Source organism: Silene latifolia, chromosome 8, assembly GCF_048544455.1.
Source record: "Silene latifolia isolate original U9 population chromosome 8, ASM4854445v1, whole genome shotgun sequence".
Lineage (NCBI taxonomy): Eukaryota > Viridiplantae > Streptophyta > Magnoliopsida > Caryophyllales > Caryophyllaceae > Silene > Silene latifolia.
Window position 1 is genome coordinate 9,867,067 of NC_133533.1, and position 26,103 is coordinate 9,893,169.

The 26,103-nt window shown below is 33.6% G+C and overlaps 2 protein-coding genes across 2 annotated transcripts; both read right to left on the reverse strand.

Annotated features, from left to right (window-relative positions):
- Positions 1–801: 801 nt before the first annotated feature.
- Positions 802–3,099, reverse strand: LOC141594632 (uncharacterized). The gene has a single exon (XM_074414638.1). The coding sequence runs from the start codon at positions 3,097–3,099 to the stop codon at positions 802–804; it is 2,298 nt and encodes a 765-aa protein (XP_074270739.1).
- Positions 3,100–17,611: 14,512 nt separating this feature from the next.
- On the reverse strand, positions 17,612–21,716 carry LOC141596336 (putative serine/threonine-protein kinase PBL6). Its single transcript, XM_074416460.1, has 5 exons — positions 21,433–21,716; positions 18,959–19,137; positions 18,633–18,825; positions 18,122–18,504; positions 17,612–18,013 (listed from the first exon to the last, which is right to left on the reverse strand). Exons 1-5 carry the CDS (start codon positions 21,665–21,667, stop codon positions 17,828–17,830), a joined length of 1,176 nt encoding a protein of 391 aa, XP_074272561.1. The 5' UTR covers positions 21,668–21,716; the 3' UTR covers positions 17,612–17,827.
- Between the last annotated feature and the right edge of the window lie 4,387 nt (positions 21,717–26,103).

Below are 26,103 nucleotides of genomic sequence, written 5' to 3' on the forward strand. Positions count from 1 at the left end.
TTTAATTTGATCAAAATACTCAACACAGAGAATAAAGTGTATTTACAAATAATTTGAACAAAGGAAGTAAATTATAATCTATAAATTAAAAATTCTACTCATACATACAATTTTACACTTTGCAAATAAGTTATTTGAGTCGGATCGTTTTTAGGTCGGATCATCTTGAATAGGTCCAAATTGATCCATATGATGACCCGACCTACCAAACTCATTTAAGAGGTTTAATAACTACTTTATGTCATATTTTAACCATTCTAAAATAATCGCACACCCAAACACTAATGTAAGTCTCGCAAATAAGTTATTTTGGTGACCATTTATGGGTTGGGTCATTTTGAAGTTTATGTATCTCGGATTAAGCCATCTTCAAATTGGGTCGGTCAATATGTTTCTGTTTAGTTCGGATCATAAATTAAAAAGTGAGATAATTATTTTGTAAATTGAAACATTGTATTATACACATTGTATTATACGGTCAGCCGACCCCAAATCATTTTGGAATTAAGGCTCTGATGTTGTTGTTGTTGTTGTTGTTGTTGAAACATTGTATTATACACATTACACTTTGCTTAAAAAAAATGTAAAAAAAGTGAGCCTTTTTATCTTTCTTACAAAATGTGTGCATAGCAACAATAAATTAATTAATTAATCCCATAACAACTTTTAACCGTTGGATTTCAATAAGATAGATCAACTTCCAATATACTTCGTATATTTTTTTTTTTTTTCGACAAAAGTAAACCATTATATTAAAGGAAAAACAGCATCGTCCAGAGCAAATACAAACACAACAGGAAGCTAACCAGTAGCTAAACTAACCGACCAGTTACGTCTTGATCGAAGGAATGTGCGAATTCCTCGCAGGGAATTACGCGCATCTATTGGGACTGGCTGTTGAGAAGCCAGAACGGCACATAATTTTTGTGATGAAACAAGAAAAGCGATATCAGTAAAAGAGAACGCGTGAATCTTCATAAACTGGTGCAACGCATGAGAGTACGCCGCAAAGAAAGAGGAAGCACGCAAGTGGAATATCTGAGGCAAACAAGATTCCGATACAACTGAAGCCACATATCCATCCTGAAAGGGATTCCTGCAAATGGAGATCTCATATGAGACCGTAGCCTTCGAAATCGGTGGATACATACCTTCCAGGGTGGAAATTTGCCGGGATTGAAATTCTTCATGACAAAGAGAAGATAAACTTAAGTGGGACCGGTGCAAGGTATCTGCTAGACGAAGTATGCGTACAGGCGCAAGTGCAGCATTCTCAAAGACAATGGAGTTGCGAGTGAGCCAAATGGAGCGCAAGACGCAAAAGAAGTACAATAAACCATCAAACCCTGTAGATGCAGAACGGTGAAGATACAACAGATGATCAGCAATCCATTTAATAAAAGAGACAGTCGAGTTAGCCATAGATCGAATCCCAAGCAATGAAGCCCTCCAGACATGTTGAATTACATCACATGACCGAAACAAATGCTCAGGAGTTTCTGGACCCAAACGACAGAACGGGCAGGAAGTATCAAGGCTAAAACCTCTATGGGCTAGAACAGTCTTTGTCGGGATAATGTGATGCGCAAGGCGCCAAAAGAAAAGGGGGAATTTGGTTGAGAATGGGACTAACCAAATCAATTTCCATGGGAAGACACATAACTGTGGTGGTTTAGGCAAAAGTTTAGAAAGAAGATACTTGTAGCCCGATTGTATAGTATAGGCGCCATCCTCAGTGTATTTCCAATACAAGTAATCATCAATTTCAAGTAGAGGTGGTTCCATAGCCAGAATGGCCTTAGCAGTGGAAATGTCGAAAACACGAAAGATAAGAGATGTTTTCCATGAGCCATTTTCACAAATCAAATCCGAAAGTGCAAGAGAAAGACTACTTTGACCTTGTCGAACATCTGGTTTCTTCCCTTGTACCCAACGATCAGTGCGAAGATTAATTAAATTGCCATTGCCAACTTTCCATGCCATAGCTTCAGAGCAAGTTGCAGCAACTTTACAAAGCCCTTGCCATACAAAAGATGGCTGTGAGACCTTGGACTTCTGAGTAGGAATAGGGAAATCTTTTCGATATTTGGGTGTGAGATATTTGGCAAGAATACCAGTAGGTCGATGATGGATGCGCCAAAAATTCTTCAAGAGATAAGCCTGGCTTAGAACGGTCACGGATTTGATACCAAGACCTCCCGTATCCTTTGGAGTATGTAAGTGTGACTGAGAGAGCCAGTGAATTGATCGTTGAGAAGAGTTCTTACTCCACCAGAAGGCCGCAATTAAGGAATCCAGCTTTTTAGAAACTGAAAGAGGTAGAGGAACAGCAGCAAGAATATGGACCAAAGAACCAATCAAGATAGAGTTAATGATAACAAACTTGCTAGGCTGAGACAAGTGAAGAGATGCCCAAGACGAAATACGTGTAGTAATCTTGTCCAGGAGATCGCGAAAAGCATTCTTCTTACATTTAGGAAGGTCCACCGGAACACCCAAGTAAGTACCAAAGGAATCAGCAGTATTCATACGCAAAATAGATGTCATGTGTGATTTGAAATCAGCTGGCGAATTTGGACTAAACTTAATAAAAGACTTTTGAAGATTAATCATCTGACCCGAGGCAGCTTCAAAATCATGGAAAATATCTCGAATAGACTCAAAGGAAGCAGGCGTTGCCTTACAGCAGATAAAAGCATCATCAGCATAAAACAAATGTGATAGAAGCGGAGCATACCGAGAAATCTTGATACCCAATAATTGATGCCGGGACTCAGCTGCCTGAAGTTGCCGAGATAGAATTTCCATACACATGATAAATAAATAAGGTGATAGAGGATCTCCTTGTCGTAACCCACAAGAAGGATGAAAAGAAACTGAAGGTTCACCATTAATCATGATGCTATATGTCACAGTGGAGATACACTCCCAAATGAGATTACGCCAAGAAATTGGAAACCCAAAAAGATCCAAGGCTGACATGAGAAAAGTCCAGGATACACGATCAAAAGCTTTATGCATGTCTAGCTTGATTACAGAGTAACAGTTTGTTCCTTTCGTATATACTACTACATACTCCTCCACATTTTTGAGCCGCATTATACTTCACTAAACCCAATGTATATCTATCACAGGTACTTTCCAATTTTATGTAAATTAAACGTTTAATTAGTTTTTATGTTTTCACCATCTATAAATATTATTAAAAGGCTAGACATTAAACGTCACGTAGACAAATGTGACATGGCAATAATTAATTGTGACGTGACAAAATATAGTCCACGTGGACGAGCCAGGAATTTAAGTCAGCGGGGGCGAAAATTTTCAGCGGGGGCGAATCGATAATATTATAAGGGGGACTCAAAAAAATTCGGAAATTTTAACTAAAAATTTCGCAATTTTCAAATGCCAGCGGGGGCGACCGCCCCTGCTAGCCCCTCCCTGGCTCCACCACTGCGTGGAAATACTAGCATAGTAGTACACATGAAAAAAAAAATTATCAATTCCACATTTAAAAGTTACTCTCATAATTAATACTCCGTAGTAAAAAACTAAATTTAGATAATTTTAATTTCATAGGATAATTTTTAAATCACTCTTATGCAAAGTAGATTTAATAATAATAATAATCTATAAATATAATTAAAAAGTAAGCTAAACTATCAACCATCAACTATGTCTTATTTTAATTTCATAAGGTAATTTTTAAACCACTCTCATGCAAACCTTTTACATTACATTTCTCCTTGCTCCATATTTATGTATGTAAAATCAATAACTCTATAATCTAAATACAAAATCTATATATCTAACTTAAAGGCATGCTAAATTACCTATCATAATCTACATGTCATATCTATACAATAATATAAATAGGCTACCTTGAGCATATGTATAAGACATGCGATAGCGTAGAATCACTAAGAAAATTTCATTTGATAATGTGTGACTAATTAATAATATCACGTTTATGACCCCTTATTCATCTCTAACTCTTCATTTTCTCTTTAGCTCTTCCTTTTCCTTTTTGATGATTCTTTTCTCCCCCTAAAATTTAACTCCTTATTTGATGTTAAGTTAATATAAGTAAAGTCTTTAAAATAAGCACTTTTTATTTTTTACCCTCTTTTTCTAAGCTTTTGGCATATTCATATGTTATTGAAACTTTCCATTACATATAATTTTTATTAATCATTTGCATTTGTGAAAAAAATAAAGTTATATCATACATGAGATTTGTGTTTTATTTGGTATTGTTTAAATAACTTTTATTGATGTCAATTTGTATTTCTCACCTTGGTACAATTTTCTTATTATTGCAAAGTTGGATTGTGCAGTTATTTACGTTATACATAAGGTATGTTCTACGAGTTTTGTTTGTGTAATTTATATAAGCTTATTGTAAAATGCACAGTTTTTTGTAATTTATCCACTAATATCGCTTTGTGGTAGATTTATTTTATACTATCTTTATGTAAACCCTCTTACAAGATTAATTGAATTATCGTTAAATGTATGTTTGTTTCTTATTCCATTTTTGTAGGTGATGCTTCATTTGTCTTCTCATAATATTAACATAGTGTGTTAAAAAAACTACATGGGAAATGTGTAGACAACAGAAGGATTTAGTTGAACAAAAACTTGATATCCGTCCTTGAACCATGTTCTAATGATATTAAAACTTATTTGGTACGTAATTGTCTCACTTGATATAAAAACCAAACTTTTTTAGTTTTTAATTCAAATTTAGAGAATCTTAGTAAATTGTTTTTTTATAACTCTGTTTTTGTAAAAAAAAAAATACAATATAGTTAAAAGGCTACTTAAAACATCTAATTTTAATTCACATGTCATTTTTATAGTATTGGTTAATATTAAGGCTACATCAGACTTATTTATTAAAATTCTTCATAAGATTTACTAATATTTTTTGATAGAAATCATAATACCGATCATGATTTAAATTATAAAAATGAATTAACAATTTACTCTCATCATTTAAATCGTACAATTTATCCATCTAACGCTTCATTAACCATAGAGATAGTAGTTAAAAGGTCTTATATGTAGTAAATAAAAAGTCTAATAATTTGGATTATAAAGTTACTAATAATATTTTTTAGTGGAAACCATAAGATCATGTACTAAATTACAAAAATAAATTAAGAATTTACTCTCATTATTAAAATTTAAATCGTAAAATTTATCCATATAATTCCTCATTAGTAATAAAGATAGTAGCTAAAAGGTCTTATATGTGGTAAATGAAAAATCCAATATATCTTGGATTATAAAGCTTCACAATTTCTCATATTGTTACTTTTGATTTATTTCAAAACCATCTTAAATATTGTAATTAGCACACTTACGAAAAAGTAAAAAATAAGGTGTATATGTGCATGTGATTCAAATGTTCATAGTCTTTTTAAAGTACTCCATATTTCTATCTTTTAAGATTTTAAAATTTTAAACGTTACATAAGTTGTATAGTTAGTTTTGTAATTAAGATGATGCTTATTTAATTTTAATTTTAATTTTAATTTTAATTTAACTATCTCAATTTGCAGATTATTGATTGTGAGGAGGTTATTAAAAAGTGGAGATTACATGTTTGGACCTAAATGTGAAAAGCGAAAGCATATTTTTTACTCTTTTAGTTGGCTTACAAAGTATCACCATTCATCATCGGCGAGATTCTCTATTTTACATGTATATTTTTGATAAAAAAGTATAGATTTTGAGGAAAAGTTAAATTAATAGTATCCATTTTACTTTCTTAAAAAAACCTATTAAATATGTAACCGCGATCTTGGAGTTCTTTGTTTATCGATCTAACGACGCAACCGTTTTTAGCTTAATTATTTATGACGTACATCATAAATATATAAAAATAACAAATTTGTAAAAAAATTAAACAAACATTTATAGTTATAAAATTAGTTACATTAAATTGTTGACTACAAAATATTCATGAATAATATTAACATGTATTAAAATATATGGAAATTAAATTCAAATTAAAACTTCTATCTATATTACTATGATAATGAAAAATAATGTAAAAGAAGTAAATATTTACAAATGTTTGGTTTATAGCTTATTCGCGATTAAAAAAATATTTTATATTTTAGTTAAAGATGGACGTCAACAAAAGCAAATAAATTGAACAAATAGAACAAGTCCGCGATTTTCGCGGGTACAAAACTAGTATAATACTAGGTAGTATCCCGCGCTTCGCGCGGCCTGTTTTAAAATTTTATTATTATAATTGAAGAAAAATAACATAATTTATATATGATCTTTAATATTTTTAACTATAAATAAAAATAAATCAATTTTTCTCAAATTTATTTTTTAGGTTTAACTTCAATGTTTTAAAATAAAATACATACCGTTTTAACTAAAACTAATAAGTGATAATTAATTATGCATGATCAATGTTTATAAGTTATTTTATGACTGATCAAATATCATATTAATTAAAATAAAATTTATTCGAATAATGCAACTATCAACATTAAGTTCTCAAATTATATAATTTCACTATACGTTATGTTCCAAATCAATTAATATTTGTTTAAAATAATGTGAATATAATTTATTTGTTCAAAACATTTATTTAATTTTTAGTTTTTTATGTATAACGTGTGCTATTTACGTATCAAACATATAGAGTTCAAACTCAACTTATTCAAATGTTTTCATTGTGTCTTACACGTGTTATGTGTCAAACATATCTATAAGAATTGCACCTTTTGTATTTTTAAACAACTATATATAAATGATGTTTAAGAGTTTACCTGTAATTAAAATAGGTTAAACTTTCTTAAATAATATTTTTTGAGGTTTAACTTCAAAGTATTTAGAAGATGACATATAAAATATTTAACTAAAAGTAATATTTATACTCGACGTATACATATTTTAATTGAAGATATTAAAGAAAAATATAACACTTTTTCTAGTTTTTCATGTCGTTTATAATTCTATATTATTTTATAATCATTACTCTTTTTTATTATTTAAATGCACTCGCGATCACTGTGTACATACATACTCGTTATCACCATATTTAAACCTATCAAAATCTCACATATATTCAGTTTTTCGCAATATATTGTTTTTCATTCCCACTTAAAAACTTATCTTTTAGTAGTTTTTTTAAGTTATGTTTTTAAGAAATACAATGATTCTTCCAAATATATTTTTCTTAGGATTTAATGGTTTAAGTTTTATAATTTCTCAAAATGTCTTTTTACGTAAACATAAAACATTATGAGACACTCACTTTAATCATCTCTACAAATAAAAATATTTCAATAAATATAATGAAAATTATACTCAATTTGAAGCATTCTTCGCAATGAACGTAATTATTTACGTTTTAGAATTTATATCAAAATATTTTTTTAATAAATTTAGTATCAAATCACCATAATTATTTAATTTAATTTTATAATCAAATTTGTTAAATTATAATATATTTTGCTGAGATTTATATAGCATTTATTATGTTTATATTTAATGTTCAGCTGTAATTAATATTTGCATTTAATGCTGGGTTGACACGTGGCACATCCACAGCGTTTCAACCCAGTTTTATATATATATATATATAAGATAAAAAGGGAAGCCTAAATATTAGCTTTCAACATTCACCTTTAAGACTATTAGAGCATGACACATCATCATTATTATTTAAAAAAATTGAAAAAATCATAACATTAAACATTAATTAAATCACAATAAATATTAGTATTTGTTTTTTATTTGTTAAGAAAAATTAAACTTAAAATTAAAGCCAATATATCTCATATTAAACACAAATATAATTCTCACCATAATGATTCAATATAATGCTAACCATTCAATCTACCTTGAATTATTGTTCACAAATAAAAATATAAAAAAATCTATTTTGAATTTTTTTAGGTTGAATTAATTACATAGCTAAACAAAATTGAAGACAATAACAATAATAACAATAATCGTGAGAAAACACTAACAAACGTAACAATATTCGTGGCAAAATATTAATAATCCACGACAAACGTTTAGTAAATTGTAGAAAATATATATTGATAATATATTGACAATATATTATGATAGTATAAGTATAGATTGATAAAAAAAATTCTTAGGAGTTCTTTTTGTCAATAGGGCTCAGTGCTACCACAAATCCGGGATTGTATAACATCACCAACGTGACAATACAGATAACCTCGTGAATCTCACGGGTAATAGAACTAGTTGTTACTAATTACAGTAACTAAATGTAGTGTTAGCAGCTAATTCTGGTGAAGGTTGAAGATAATATTGCGCTCCATATTAGGGCACCATTCGAGCTTAGGTTGGTAAAAATCGAGTCTTTCTTAATTATTAATTATTCTAGTATTATATAGTATATACTTGGGGTTTTATGTTAATGTTTTACTTAATTTTTCTGAAATGTATATGTTCTAGTACATCATGTTGGTAATAAAGTATGTTTTACTCAAATTTTTCTGAAATAATTTCAATGTCGACTTCTTAGGTTTTCAATCTCACTGTGCCTGATAGAGAAGCACAACTACCACTTACGGATGAGCATCGGGTTTGGTACCGGTACCCTTTGAGGCACACAAGTCTCTATGTTAGGTAATAATATCATTTTTGTTTGAGGTTTATTCACAAGCTTGGTGATTGTTATGTGTATATCGCGCATGTCGGTTCAATTTTTCAGTGATAAATTATTCTTATCAGTTAAAGATAATTTATTATTTCAAATATGGTTATTATGGGAACAAAATTAATTGAACCGGATTTATTATACGTGTGGTAATTTGACAAGTGAAAATAAGGTAATATAGTGGTTGAAAGACTACTTAACTCTAAAGGTTAAGTCACTTGTCAATTAAGGACTTGTGTTTTCAGACTTAAAAAAAATTGGTCAATCGGATTTATAATAACGGGTCTAATATTTTAGGTTGTTTGATCGACACAATAAGTTGCCAAAGTAACCTCTATTGTGTAAGTTGAATGATTTAGAATATTATGACTACAGTGTGTGATTGAGTTTCATGCGGATAATGGTCGGCCCAAAGGAAGGCTATTATTTGGCCGAAATTCAGTCATGCTTGTGGTGTTAAGTATGTAACAATTGTAAGGTTTCCATGTGAATATTAAGTCGGCCCAAAGAAAGGCTTAATGTTTGACAGAAATTTATTGTTAATACTTGATCACTACACCAAGATGACCACTTACAAGTTAATTTTATGTTCAAAGACTAAACTTAATGTTGTGCTAGGTGTCTTGTATTGATGGGGATGCCAATATTTGAATCTGAAAATTAAGTTAAGGAAGTCTCATTTTATTTATGACACTTATAAGTATTATGCCCATAAAGTTTTCGAGGTGATAAAATTCAATTCTTGGGTTTAGTGTGTGTAATTCATGCGAATAATGGTCGGCCCGAAGGAAGACCATTATTTGGCCGAATTGCATATACACGCTGGGTAATAAATATGTGACGATTATTTGGTTTTTCATATGAATATTAAGTCGGCCCAAAGGAAGGCTTAGTATTCAACGTGAGCTTATCGTCAATATTTGATTACAATTACTAATGAGTGATGTCTTAACTAGTTAATATGTATGTTCACTAACTAAATATTAATTTTGCAAGGACACTTTAATTATTTGAATTTATTCAAAATATAAGGATATTGTTTTGTTCATTCAATTGACATTGATGCTCATTATATCTGTATATTCGGTCACATTCTCAATTCGGATGAGACCATTTATTAATCAATGGTAAGAGAATGTAAATACTTATTTCGGGTCGCGATAATCTAAACATTGTTTTAAGAATGTATAATTGCTACTCATAAGGAAAGTATCATGTGGACTCACGTGATTTGAGGATGGACGGAGTAGGGTATTCAAAATGCATTGTTTAGTGATTATCTAAGGCAATATTAAGAAATATTTAAGGGCATTTTTCAGTTAATTCAGTTAATTAAGAAGTTCATTAAGAAGCTGCAAAAGTCAAACTCAAAGAAATAACAACAAACATAAGGTTAGACTTTTTTTTAGTGTTAGTTTGTTAAGAGCTTTGACACATAAGGATAATATAGTAACTTTTTTTTTAACGCTTGACGTGTCAGTAAAGTTAAGCTTCTCATTCTAGTTGTGTAAGGTTAAGTTTTTTTTTTATATCCAATCATGTTTGATGGGTGTATCTGGTTTTTTTTTTCACCCACATAAGGATATTGATGCAAGTATAACTAAGATGTTACAAGCCAAGTGATGATGAAAGATTCATCTATTTGGGGCAGGCCATCATCTGAGTTTGAGACAGTCAACTATTTTAGTTATCATTAATGACTTATTTCTTTATTTGAATTTTGAAAATTCTTTTTGGTACCACCTTAGGTGGAATTCGGATATTTTTCATATGGGTAAATTTGGTTCTTTGTCCATTGAGAAATAATTAATTTTGTGTTTTCCAAATTCAAATAATGATGAATCCATCACTTTTAATAGCTTTATATAGTTTAGACTTTAGTCTCTTTCAAGTAAACTTGCATTAAAGTTCAACGGATATAAAGAAGAATTATGAAACTACAATTTCTTTTCGGTATGACACAATAAAAGAAAATTAAAGTTTTGTGTCAAAATGAAATTGTTTAACCCCTTTACTTCGGATATTCAAATTTAAGGGGATAAAGATAAACTAAGGGAGATTAGATATCAAAGTTATTTTTCGATGTCTTATTATTAACATATACGGAAAGGTGAACCATTTTATACTTAAGTATTAATGGTTTATATTATTATGTTAATTTGTAGACGGAGTGTAGGCATGAATATCTAAATCTCATTTGTCAGAAGTTTTAATTTCTTGATGTTTTTAGTACATATTTAACTAAGTTATTTTACTCAGTAAAGGAATAATTATGTCATCTTTGATCTAAGTGTTAATACTTTGGCAAATGACTATTAAGGATCACAACGTTAAGGTTATTTTAAAGAACTACTAGAGATGTTCGATCTTATGTTTGATATTACACCATATGGGGATTCTTAATATGGATGGTGTAGTATGCATGCAAACAAGATCCTAAGGCTTGGCAAGGAGTGTGATTTGTCATTCTCTTTTCCATACTACTCTGGTAATAAGTTCTTAAGATTGCAGTTATATTTGGATAAAGTTCATTAATAGCATTGACTATTCAATAATAGTGTAAATTATTTACATATCTAGTATGTCTAACTAATTAAGATTGAGGTTTAAAAGCCATAAGGTTAAAAGTTGGACATAAGGAATGTCAATGACTATTTTGTTGGATAGTACTTAAGGTTTAAGGGTAATAAGGTAATGATCCCAAAATCAAGTTATTTAAGACGGAAATTATGGGGTTCGTTGAGGATATTGAATTTCAGTGGGAGAAAAGGTAATTGAAATTGTTAAGTCTCCCTATATAGGATCAAGATCAATTCGGTAGAACAAACTCAAATATCTCAAGAACCAATTCATTAAAAGATTCACTTATAAGAATTAATGCAATTATAGATAATTACATTGTTTTTTTATATGGTTAAAAAGGAATAACAATGTAATGATAGACAAACAAGTTGCAGTAAGAGTTAGATAATAGAAGGTTAAAAGGTGATCCAGTAACCGTCTACCAAACCATTGAAGGTCCTAACTCACATAGGTGGATTTGATGTCGTAAAGAAATAAAGTCATTTGATGGACGATGATATTTGGACATTGTTCCATTACCTAAAGTTGTGAAATATATTGGTTTCAAACATTTATTTGTTACCAAGAAGGGTTCAGAAGGTAATGTGACAGTTAGACTCATCTTGTCCGTGATTATAAGGATATTTGGCATATTCGGTTTTTTTGTTATATTGAATGAATGTTAAAGGTTTGTTTTGCAATGGTGACATTATTGATGAAACTATTCAGTGCAGTAACTAGAACTTTGATTCAATAGATTCAAAGTAGAATTTCTGCAATAAGGGAATTCATCCAATAAAGTTCAAGTAAGGTTTTCCGTCATAAAGATTACAAATCTGTCTTGCTGTCATCTTATTTGTTTTAGATGAATGGGTAGATGATTGTAGATACTCAAGATTTAGTGGGAGTAAGTAAATATTTCTAGTTAATACCCTTTCAGTAAAAGAGACAAATTAGTCTCAAATGCCCTAAGGAAAATATTCAGAAAAATTCATTAATGCTTAAATTCATGTATCTCGGGAAATATTTAATGTGTTTAAGTATTATGGTATATATTTAGCTTGTATGCGATTGGATATTGCGTATATTCTACAGTTAGACAGATATTAAGGTAATACATATTAGGATCTTGGATACACTAAGGGCAGCCAAATATATTGTTTGTTATTTATATTTGGAACAAAACATTATTTATAGGAGATCGATTCAGGTTGAGATCATTTGGTATTTCGACTCCTAGTTGGTTATGAACATTTGTCATGAGGCTGCAAATTTAGTACGGTATTGAAAGACCATTTAAGTTATTTTGCGACAAATGTACAACTGTAAAGTTTTTAATAACAATATAAGTGATGTATTGTTTAAGAAACAATTCAGAGTGAAAATGTGTCAATTATACATGTTGATACAAACTCCATTTTGCGGATCCGCTTACTAAGGAATTACCACCCACGGTTTTTTCTTGAGCTAATTGCTCAAATGGGTGTTTCGGTTTTAAGGAAATTCAGTTTAAGTGGGAGTTTGTCATGTTAGACACATTAAAGTTTACTGTAACACCCCCATATTCAGAGGAGCCTTAACTAGGCCTTCCTTAGGATATACGGGCGTTACCATCTCAGTTGCCCGAGGACAGTAATAATCAAACGTCGATAAAAGAACTATTAAGTTATATTACAAGCGATTTAAACCAATAAACGATATAAAGATACAACTCAAAGACTACTCGCTATGACCGCCATATCTCGTGAGGACTCATCCCTGCCCGGACTCCAGCTATCAACAACATCAACACCTGCTAAGACCGACTGCTCACCATAAGGGATCACGGCAGACACATAACAAACAAACAACCACACAAGGTCAGTACTGAGATAAGACACAACAATAACAACTACAACTATCAACACAATACGATGCTATCAGTCTCACACACACCATTACGACAATCCAGTTAACCTTGTCACTGACTGTCCACTGGACCAGTCCTGCCAGTGGGGGACCGCAGCCGTACCCACCAAATCCCCGCTCATCATATCGAGCGATAACCCTGTCTATTAATGTGCACATCCCCTTCCGTGGCGGGTTCCACGAAGGGCGAAACTAGGGCGTGAAGCCACTCCCGCAAGTGACCCCACTCAGCCGAGGACACACCTCGAGAACCACCAACAACAATCACAATCACAATCACAATCGTCACAACGCAATTACTATATCAAACAATCACAATACTATCACAACGACCGACACACTAGACCATCTACAGAAACTGAGTAGGCGAACCTACCTTTAAGCAACCGCAACCAATCCATGCCAACATATGACATATCCAGCAATCAAGCAAAGCCTATAAGCACAACACAATCATCTATTACTACCAAGCAAACCCTAACTAAAAGAACAAGGACACGGATGATGATTATGACATACCTAATAGGGAGAAAACTCAGCAAGAGACCGCTACCCGACACAAGTGACGCTCTCCTAAGGCACAAGGACCTTCAAAAGGCTTCCATGGAGGTTTTGAGGTGAAGGGAAGGGAAAGAGGCGACTGAAGGATAGGAGGAAAGTGGCGGAAGTGATTTGCGGATTTAACAAAACGCGATATAAAACCCTCGCTGAAAACCCGGTACTCGATCGAGTACCCAACATACTCGATCGAGTGACCCCCTACTCGATCGAGTAACCTAGCTACTCGATCGAGTAGCCTCTACTCTATCGAGTACCACTCATGATACGCAACCCAAGATGGTTTTGGCACGCCATTCTAAGACTAATCCCGCTCCCAAGGTCAGTCAACGCTGGTCAAAGGGTCTCTAAAAAGGGCGGGTATTACATTTACGGTTATTAAGTTCTGCAGAAATAAGGTTTTCGGTTTACGGTTTCACTCTGTGTTATTTTGGTTGATCTCACTAAAGTGGACCAGTTGGAAATATACATATTTTGGATCACATTTGGATGTTGTTTCCATGCTACGCACCTATATTAGATTCATGTCGTTGGTTATATTGGCATACATGACCATTGAGGGTCCTGTTACGACAAACTGTAGCAAAGGCCGCTTTGATCCTATGTTAGTATGATTGATGGACCGAATTGCATAAGACGGTTGGAATGTTGATAGCACTGTTGAGCGCATAAGGTTATAAAATGAATACAATTTTCCAGGTGTCACACACTATCTGTATTTGACCCAAGTGGGAGATTGTAAGAATATTGGGTCTAATACTATTTATGTGGACACACTATTACACGGATTGTATTTGTTTGCTATCGTTTAAGTTTAGCCCAATATAGTGATCCATCTGGATAATATAATACGGGCATATTAATTACGTCTTATAAAGTATGGGTTATGGTCCCTGGTAGCACACAATAACCTAATCTCCCCGCATCCCATTAGTAGAGAGATCACCATGGTATGTGTGTACATAATCTCTTGAGACGGTTTATTCAAACTCTTGTCATGTAATGTAATAAGGTACGCTTCCGCATCTAGTATTTACCGAATAATTTAGTATGAAGTTTATGATCTCAATTCAGATTAAATCTAACAGTATCAACCCAAATCTTAGTAGAGGATGTTAGTATTATATTGTATGTAAGTGTGGGCAAGGTATTCGAACGAGGGAGAGTTAATTGTTTGTGTATGTGAATGTTTTGTTATTGATTTGTTTATTTGTTGATTGTATACAAAGTGGAGTGCCATAGCCTATTTATAGGACTTGTATGTCTGCTGACATTTGCTCTTTATAATTTTCTAGATTATTCTCTACATATACTAATCTTGCTAGATTATTCATTAGTCTTTACATAAGTGTAGAGTAACTACTATTTAAAACATAGAGTAACTACTAACATTTTTTTTTTTTTTTGAATAGTCTGAATGAGGCTAATTCAAGAGCTGTCAACATTGCAGCGAGATGGGTTAAGCTATTATTGGTAATATAAATATGAGAATGTTGTTTTAATTTGTAATTGCATATTTGCAGGTCACCTTTTTAAGCCTTAATTTGATTGGATGTTTCTTCTACCTTACTGCAAATACAAATCCAAATATTAAAAAGAGCTGGTTGAGTCTTGTAGAGGAAAATACCAATGGTTTATTCCACTACACAGTGGCTTTATATTGGGCTACAACCGTATTTTCAACAGTTGGGTACGGTGATTTGCATCCCGTTAATGCCCTTGAGATGTTATTCAACACCGGGATTATGATATGCAAGGTTGCGTTGAACTGTCTTATAGTATCTAAGAAGAATGTAGCAGTTTTGGAGGTATTTCAAGTTGAAGACCTTTTAATCACTGCAATGGCAAATAATGATCTAGATTTATTGAGGATTGTTCGGGATTTCATGGAAAATATTAATGTTAAGCTGCACAATGGAAATACACCTCTTAATTTGGCTGTACGGAAGGGGAAAATAGAGTTTGCCGAAATGTTGTTGGGATGGGGAGCAAATCAAGACATACAAAATGAAGAAGGGAATACTGCGTTTGATAGCGCGATTCTTGCAGGTATAGAAATCATGTCAAGATTATTCATGGTGTAATGAGTGAGTACTCCGTATTATTTAGGAATTAGTAGTGTTATGTCGGAGAATGACTTGGTAGAGTTTGCTGTGATGTTAATCCCAAACCCTAACTTGTTTTGCTATGTTGTTTTTCTTATGGAGTATGTTTATGTTTTGGTCAAAACTGCGCAACACTGCTTTCAAGTTTGAACAACCTTTTAGTGCAGTTGTTATTTCTTGTATGCAAATGTTTTGAATTCTAAGTTGGATGGGGGGTGTCTGTCTTGGTTTTAAGGAGGTTGAAAGTTTTTGCAAATGGCTAGCAAATTTACGGAATTATGCTCTCTGTGTTAATTCTCATGGTGGAAATGCTGGATTCTCAATGGAGACTGTGGTAGCCGGTAGGTGCAAACATCTTTGGGTCTTTGATCCGGGTAGTGCAAGTACTTGCAATATCTCTGCGTAATATTAATCATATTCTGCTCAAGGAAGCTATATACCAGGACACAAATTCTTGTTTGTGACGGCACATATCCGTCACTCTTGAGTGACGGATACCATTTTACCTCACAAAGTACCCACTTTTTCTCTCTCTGCAACACTATTCATGTGGTCCCCTTTCTCCACTAACCCATTTTGTTATCATTTTATCTCACAAAATATCCGCCACAAATGGTAACCCGTCACAAGGGAGACCATTTGATACCAGGAAGCCTGCCCCTGGGATCTTCCGAGGACCATATTCCATAATTAGCTCCAAAACCTTCCCAACCACCAAGGTATCCCCAAGACCCCAACAATAGTGTCATCATCCAAGTAATAATAATAATAATAATAATAATAATAATAATAATAATAATAATAATAATAATAATAATAATAATAAGGGTTTTTTGTCAGAAACTACCTTTTATTTAGGGTCATTTGTAAACAACTACCTTTCATTTTATTTTTGGCTTTCAACTACCTTTTATTTCTTCATTTTGCGAAAGACTACCAAAAATCCATTTCCAACAAAAAAAAGTCAACTTTCCGGCATTGACTTACCATTTCATGTTGAACCTAACTCTTTACTTCATAACCCTAATAATCGATGATAAAGATTGATTAAACCCAACATTAATCACCTCAATTTGTCTCTCTCTTACCCGAATCAAAGTCATAATCACCGAAACAAAAACATCATTGATATTAATCTTAACATGGTAAATAATTCTTCAACAATAATGATCTATTATGGCTTTGTTGACAAAATTAACTCCTAGTGTTAACTATTCAAAAATAATCATGGATTCACTCGTAGGATTACTTGTGTGCGATTATCTCATTAGTTTTCGTATACCCATCATCTTACCATGAAGAGAGAAAGAAGGTACTTTAATGAGACTTAGATGGACAGTAGGTTGATGAATAATGAGTAGTCTGTAAGTTGTTGAAATGTAAGGGTGAATGTGGTAGTAAAGGTGACGACGGAGATGGAGATTGAGATGTTTGATGCATTGATATTGCTTTGAACAAACTTTTGATAAGATGTTGGGCATGGAGATGAGTTTTTTCGGATTTTGTTGGGTGAACAAAGGGAGAAATATGGGTTATATGTGTGAAAAAGGGAGAAAAGAGCAAGTCAACGCCGGAAAGTTGACTTTTGTTCGCCGGAAGTGAATTTTTGGTAGTCTTTCGCAAAATGAAGAAATAAAAGGTAGTTGAAAGCCAAAAATAAACTGAAAGGTAGTTGTTCACAAATAGCCCTAAATAAAAGGTAGTTTTTGACAAAAAAAAAAAACCCTAATAATAATCTTCTTAAGTTGATTGGGTATTCCGTTCATCAATATAGGGCCGGAACTATCTTTTCCTATAGACCAAGTGCCAAAAAGTTCAAACTGACTTGCCACAACCGAAAATCATCCAGCCCGTTAAATCGTACAATCATCCATAAATATGGTGGAGTTCGTACAATCCTCCATAACTAGAGAGAAGTTCACAATCTTCCATAACTAATATAAGTACACCGTAGATTAAATCATCTTAAACAAACATCGTAGACCCATATTCTTCTAATCTTCTTTAGTTACAAAGATCATAGACTCTATTTCGCAAGCCCCTCCATTCTTTTCACAACATCAGATATGCGAGGCCTATGACTAGGCTGTTTCTCAATGCACGCTTCAGCTAGGTTACAAACGTCGTACAATTCTTCAATATTAAATTTTCCATCAAGCTTAGCATCAACCATACTAGCCAAATTCTTCTCACCTTCCAAGTAAGGTCGAACCTGTGAACCGTGTATTAATATGCATCTTAGACAAAATAAAATGAAAATATATGCAGATGCAATAAGAGAAATTATGACAAAAACAAATAGAAAACAGATTTCTCTTACCCAGTCAGTTAGATTACGATTCAGACCATCCTTTCCTCTAAACCTTCCTTTCATTCCAGTGATCATCTCTAGCAATAATATACCAAATCCACGGACATCAGTCTCTATTGTCACTTCCTCGATCAACCTTATGTCGTGTTCCCCATAAAAGTATGATCCGCATGTCTCAATACAATAATCAGACCCACTACGGGGAAAATACATTCCAACTAATCCAAAAGCAGAGAGTTTAGGAGTCATTTCTTCATCAAGCCAGATATTTGATGGCTGTATATAATAATGCAAAATTGGTGGTTTCATGTCATTCTGCAAATATTCTACCGCTTTTGCTACACCATGTGCAATCTTCATTCTCAACTTCCAGTCCAAACATGTCTGATTACCTAAAAAATGTGTATGTAATATAATTAGTATACAACATTTGTATCAAATATAGTGAAAAATATGATTCTGTAAAGATCCTAAAAAATGTGTATGTAATATAATTCATAAGGAAACACATTACACACACCATGCAAATGATTCTGTAAAGATCCTCCGGACTCATACTTGTACACCACGAATCTATCACAATATTGATGAACGGAATACCCAATCAACTTTGCGAGATTTTGATGATTTGCTTGACTGAGTAACAACACCTTACCAACAAATTCTTCGACATTCAGAACAAAATTATAACTAAGTTGTCTAATGGATACAACCTACATTGAAAAAATGAATATAATGAGAGTTTTTAAAAAATTTAAAAATTTAGTTTAGTAGCATATGTACCAAAATGACTAAGGGCAAACTGAAAAACAACGATGGAAAAGATGATATAATTAACCAGCACACCTCATTAGTGTCAATTATTTTCCCTTTGTAAACTGATCCCAAACAATCACCACTCAAGCGCCGATCTAGTGCGAAATTCTGAGTTGCATCAACGAGTGTTTTATATGTGAATAGACGTATAGATTCCACACTACCAATTTTAGTGTCCTTCAGTTGTGAGTTGTCGTTCAGCGATGCGTCTACAAAATGGAAAAACAAGAAATAATGGAGTTCGCCTCACATATGTTCATTTATAGTGAAATGTGAACAAAGTCGAACGAACTGGAGTTGTGCGTACATGGCAGACAACACAAGTACATATTTACAAGAAATATAAAGTTAATACACTTCCTCAAGGAGGATCTAGTGGTTGCATGACTTGCATCAAGTATTAGGTACAAAAGTTACAAATCTTCCTTGAAAATAATGAGATAATCAGGCAACGCATTTGAAAAATGATATACACAATGCAAATCAGCCTAGAGAAACCTAATGTAAACCATGATATCTAAAACTTATAGTTGTAATCAATTTGAGTCTTGAAACTGAAATGGGAACACTCATCTGCCAAACTAATAGATAGAAAAGACCGTCAAGCATTCAAAAACAGTTTAAAAATCAAGCGCTCATAGCAAGAGCCATTCAGCATAGTAACATCCTCACATCAGCAAAGTGAATGACCAAAATACCTGTCATCCCCGCTACCGAACACAACGCCAATTGGCATTATCGGACACCTAGGCGACGCGTCTCTTCCCTCACCCCAGTCTCCAAACCCTGCATCTGACAATCACAGCCCACCACGACATTTTTCCCCAGTGAAAATTTCCACTTACTTTCCCCGGCCGCTTCCACCCCCGAAAACCCCCATGGAAAATCCCCTACCTTAACCTATTAAAAAGGAAAGTGGTATGAACCCACTTAAGAAGCTGAAAAAGGAAAGTGGTAAAAAGGGTATCAGATTAAAATGTAAGGCAGTTAAACCGCCTTGAACAACAATGTTTGGATGGATGAAAAGTGACATGAGTTGCTAATAAACACTTCTTATGCAACATCTCATCAGAAGAAAGCAAGCAACTTCAAAGATGACAACAACTACAACACCATTACCCAAGTGCCTAAAGGGCTCCCACTAATTGAGGGGGCGACGGAGGATTGGATGTGTAACCTAACCCTTGTGTTCGCAACAAAAAGAGGCAAAACATGAGGATTAATAAACAGCCTTACCTACATTCAAGTCATCAACAGAAACCTAAATAGCACAAGTAAATTGACAATCCAAAGTGCGAAACAAGATAGCTCCACAATTCAGTCAAAAGAAGCACTGTAAGCTAATAAGCAGTTCATAAAAGAGTACTCGAATCCAGATGATTAAAAACACACGTAGCTCATGATCAATCAATTAGGGTTTTTAAAATCGACATGATTGAACAATGCTTCAGATTACCTAAAGGAAAATGGGGAATCATTGGAAGTCATTGGTTTAGTTTACAAACCAAAGACATTTGATGACGATGCGTTTTATGAAGAAGTTAGAGAGATGGTCATGATGATGATGATGATGATGATGATGATGATAATGAGGTGGAGTACATAACCTCGATTAATTTATCTGATACATGGACAAGATGGAGACATTCCCTAGCTCAAATCAAGTTAAAACATTAGAGAATTAGAAATCGGGTGAACTAACTTACGATTCAGTTTACTATGTCATTGAAGGAATAGATTATATCGGATAAGAGAGTGTTTGGCTACAAGAATTTGACCCCCGCCCTGACGCCAACCTGACCTCCAAACCCTGCGTCTGATCATCACAACCCCTCCCAACACCTCTCCTCCGGTAAAACTTTCCATTCACTTTTCCTGGCCATTTCCACCACCGAAAAACCTTATAATTATTACTCCCTCCGTCCCAATCAATTGTTGTCCTTTCGTTTTGGCACAAAGACCAAGGAAAGAGGATAAGGCCAATAACAAAATGACAAGTGGAACAAATTGAATGAGAATGATCAAATTACTCATCAAGTTCATTCTTAAAATAGAAAGGACAACAAATGACTGAGACACCCTAAAATAGAAAAGGACAACAAATGACCGGGACAGAGGGAGTACAATTATTATATATTTTTCTAATAACAGTTAGTCTTACTTATAACGGTTGTAAATTATAATGAATGGATGGAAAACACCATCACCCTAAAAAAAAAAAAAGTGTTGATTTGGGTGGATTTATACTCTCGTTGTAAATTATTCTTGTTTACAAGGGTTATAAACAAGAATTTGTGTTCTTATAAACCTACTAAACAACAGGATTGTAACTTCAAGGTAATAAGGCAACCCATAAAAGTAATCTAATCCAGAAAAGGATAGGATCAATCAATTAAACACACTAGTAGCTCATGATCAATCAATTAGGGGTTTGAAAATTAACAAAAACAAAAAATAAGAAAAATTAAATTAAATGAAAAGGAGAAGAAAGTGAACGAATATACCATTGTTAGGATTAATTGGTGAGTTTTTCTTCTTGCGAACAGCTTTCTTCTTCCTTTTGATTGAAGTTTGAGGAGGGAAACGAGAAGTGAAAACCCAAATAAAATTAAAGAACCGATTAAGAGCAAAACCAGCCATGGCTACAACAATGAAGCAAAAGCAGAGTGATCCAGCTGAGATACATACGCTCATTTTCACATATTTTGTCATCCCAATTAAAATATTCATATTTTCCATCTTCCAAACCAACACAAACTCTACCAACAAATTAGAAGTTTTTGCTTAAATGGGGTTTAAACCCAAAGTATTTATCAAAATAGTGTTACTTTGAAACTATTTACAAAAAATGGGTCCATGTCATCAATTTGGTGTTTTTCTTTTTTTTTTTAATTGTCTGCTACCTTGTCGCTGTGCCGGACAGCGATTACCTTTGAGTTCCCCTGCTCACAAACTACGGCAACACCCCAATACCTACGCACAACCAACAACAACCAGCTACGAAAGCCCCACCACCAACATAACGATGATACCATGCGTAAGTCATTCATGACGACAAATCACCATTCACGTCATGACCAAGCACACCATATGGTCATAAATATAACCATTGAAAAACTGAACAAGCATTTACGCGTCGCCGCGACGGTAATGAAACATCGTACAATTGTGTCAAGCGTCATCATATTAACTATTTATACAAGTATCGGAATCTATCTCGTTTCATATGACACACACGGGCGATTGCCAAAATTTGCCGTAACGGAGGAAAACAGAGCATATTGGATGCGCCCTGGCCGTACATTTACACATTATTTTATGGTATATGACTATATTTTCAATGATTAATGGAGTTGGAATGCTTTTGTTGAGAAAATATGTTGTATTGAAGTTTTGTGTGTATTGTAGCCAAGTGTATTGGGAATACATATGCAAAATGAGTACAAGTTTTGCGTGCATTGTAGCTGGGTGTGGTTTGCAGAGAATTACATTTAGAGTATTGCGTCATTTTGTATAAGGTAATCTTGAAGGAACAAGATAAAACATCCAATTTTAGTGTTTATAGAGCACATGAATTGACGGCTAAAGTAAGCAGAGGAAGAGCAGAGCAACAAGATGAAGGCACAGTTAAGGGTAATCGCTGTCCCGCACAGCGACAAGGTAGCAAACAATTAAAAAAAAAAAGAAAAACACCAAATTGATGACATGGACCCATTTTTTGTAAATAGTTTCAAAGTAACACTATTTTGGTAAATACTTTGGGTTTAAACCCCATTTAAGCAAACTCTACCAACAAATTACCAGTGTGTTGGTGTTTTTATGCCGGGGTGTGTTATTTAGTTTATGTGGGTGCAGGGGCGAACCCAGGATTTCAAGTTTGGGGTAGCGAAAATATAAAATGGATTATAATACGGAAAAAGGAAAGTCGTGAAAAAATATGTTACATAACATATAAAAACTCAAAATACAAACGCGCTAATAAATGAGTGTTCCGAACTAACTTAATATTCTCATTTTATAATTCAACGACTCATCGTTATTTGATTTTAATTGTATAGCTTTGTATAAAAAAAAACCTAACCATTACTAACTTTGTTTCCGTGAATAGTTTACATTTTCTTTATTTTGTGAAAGAGAAATAAAGTAAAAAGTAAGTGTAAACTATTAACTGAGACGGATAGAGGACTATGTAACTACTTGAAATTTTCATATTATAATTCGACCATTAGCTTCATTTCATTTTTCATACAATCGTAATAAAATTGTTAGGTTATAAACACAAAGTCCCAATGCATAAATATAAGGAAAATGAGATGGCGCCACCGGATGATACTCAAATTGGGCGCCACCGAGGGTATTATCGTAAGTTACATAGCTATTTTCATTTCCCTCCACTAAAATTAAAATTTCAAACTAATTAATAATAAAGGGTAATTTAGGAACTTAATCTTTCATAATTAATTATAATCATAGTTAATAGTAAAACCAATCAGTTGAATTTTCCTAACTTTTTGCCTATATATTCGGAAGTTACAACCACCAACACGTTTGTTCAAGGAACACCTAGGCATGTTGCTAGCTAGTATGGAAATGATAGTACACAGAGCTTTAATTTGGTGGTGCTATACGTTTCTAGACAGAGTATTTGGTAGTGCCACGTACACGTTTCTAGGCAGAGTTCTTGTGCGGGTGACCTTGGTGGTGGTAATTGTGGTTTCAGCCATGGCCATGGTGATGTAATGAAGTCACGATTGTTTAGTGAAGAAGGCAACATGGTTACATGGTAGTGAATTGATAAGATAATAAACAACGAACCACACCCGCAAAAATTTGTGTAAATTGATTTGTCAAGGTCAAGCTTGTGTCCATTCTACTTTGACTCGTCTTTCGGGAGATGTAAAGTAGATGATGAACGCAATATAACGATGAAGAAACGTAATGACCGATGAATTTAGTACCCGTATAAATTAGGCTAATATTAAATAAATTGCTTTGATGTTAAAATTTTGATAAAATTTAGTATGGTTAAGTAATTTTAATTGAATTAATATGAGTACATATAAAATTACGCATCTACCCTTAAAATTTTGGCGCAAAAACGAAAATTAATATTTTATTTTTTTCTTTTTCATTTTCTTTAATTATGGTGGCGCCGAGATTCGGTGCCACCCGGTGGCGCCCTATCGCCATCCTAAATATAATGGACATAAAAATTTTGAAATAAATAACTAATCGAAGGAACTAGGAGGAGAAGGTAATTATTGTAGCATGGGAGCTTAATTTAGAATTTATTTCGGATTTCCTCACGGCTCGCACCATTTAAAGATCGTTTAAGGAGGATATGAAAACAAGGATAAAAAATAATAGAATATGTAGATAGGGAGACTCGAACCCAGCTCCACTAGATGGGTAACCACATATCTTACCGCTGGAGCACAGTAGCTTTAATGCATACAACAGGCATCTTGTTTTATTTATTCTTTAAGCTCATATTTGGGGTAGCAGCTTAAATACGTGTAAATAACATTTTTTTTCAATGGGGTAGCGGTTGCTACCCTTTGCTACTCATTGGGTTCACCCCTGTGCGGGTGGACAAACTCGACCTATCCGTCTTACTATTAAAATGGTTAAATAACATTGGGGAAGTTACATGAGATAATTTTGTTTTTATTACTCCCTCTGTCCCGGTCATTTGTTGTTCTTTTTCATATTAGGGTGTCTCAGTGAATTGTTGTCCTTTCTATTTTAAGAATGAACTTGATGAACAATTTAATCATTGACACTCAATTTGTTCCACTTGTCATTTGGTAATTGGCTCATTTTTCTTTCTTTAGTCTTTGTGCCAAAACAAAAGGACAACAATTGACGGGGACGAAGGGAGTATAATTCTACTTTGATAAGAAAAGATAATATAAAGAGAAAAAACAATACTTATAAGAGAGAGTGAGTATTCTTGTTGTATATATTCTCCCATGTACATGTGCATATACATATATACTTCCTCCATTCAACTCAACTCTACCACCTTTCCATTTTCATCCATTCAATTCCACTCTACCACTTACTATAAAAAGAAACTAAAATGACCATATTATCCTTATAACAACATTTTATTTACAAATAATGCCACTAAATGGCCCACTTACTTTTACCCACAAAACACACCCTAAACTAATCCTAGCCCAACTAACACTACCTAATCCATCTTAAATGATTAACCCTTCCCTCCAAATTTTAATGACCCAACCCAATAATCTTCTTAATATACCCAATAATCCATTCAAATTTTTGTGAAGGCAAATGGACTGGATCACATTCCGTCTTCTTCAACAACTCAAACCCAATATTGGTCTCCTCTGAAATTCCGTCCATATCATCCTCAAACCCTAAAGACCCATCTCATTCTCTCAAACCTTCTACACAATTCTAAAAACCTAATCTCTCCCTTCTCTCTCTACATCCGCCTCCTTCAATTCATTTCTCTGAAACCCTAGATCTGCCATTCCGTCTCCTTCACTTCATCACTTCTCCTTTGTCTTCTCATCTTTATATCTTTAACTCCGTCCTATCATGAAACCTCCTCATCCAAACTGTGGTAATGAGTGTATCCTTTGTGTTTTTTATCGTTATCGTGTTGGTTTACAAGACGATGAACGCGATGATCACTATGATGAAGGCGATGATGCCTATGATGAATCTGCTCCTGAATCGCCTCCTCCAACCCATATCGTACCTGATTCCCTAGATCCTGATGATTTGGGGACTAAAGTTGAAGAGACGGAGTTCGATGATGGTGGCGTTTGCATTCCAAAGTCGCCTAAAACGCCTGAGAACGTCGGTCCTTCAAAGGAGCCTGAAACGCCTGAGAAAACCACTTTAATCGAAGTGGGTGGTGGATTTGGAAAGCCTGAAAGTCCTTGCACAATGTACGCAAACCGGTATTTGAAGCGCATGGCGGAGAAGCGTCCTAAAACGCCTGAGAAAACAACCGAGTATGTTGAAAGAGCGGTGGTTGATTCTCCGTCACCAATGACTGTGAAATTCAATGCGTTTCTTGATAGACAGTTGTCTAAGCGATAATTTCTTCAAGGTGTTGGTATATTTTCTATCTCCTGAACTTTTTTTTGTATTTTTAATTTATTTATTCGTATATTATTTCAACTATTTATTGAACT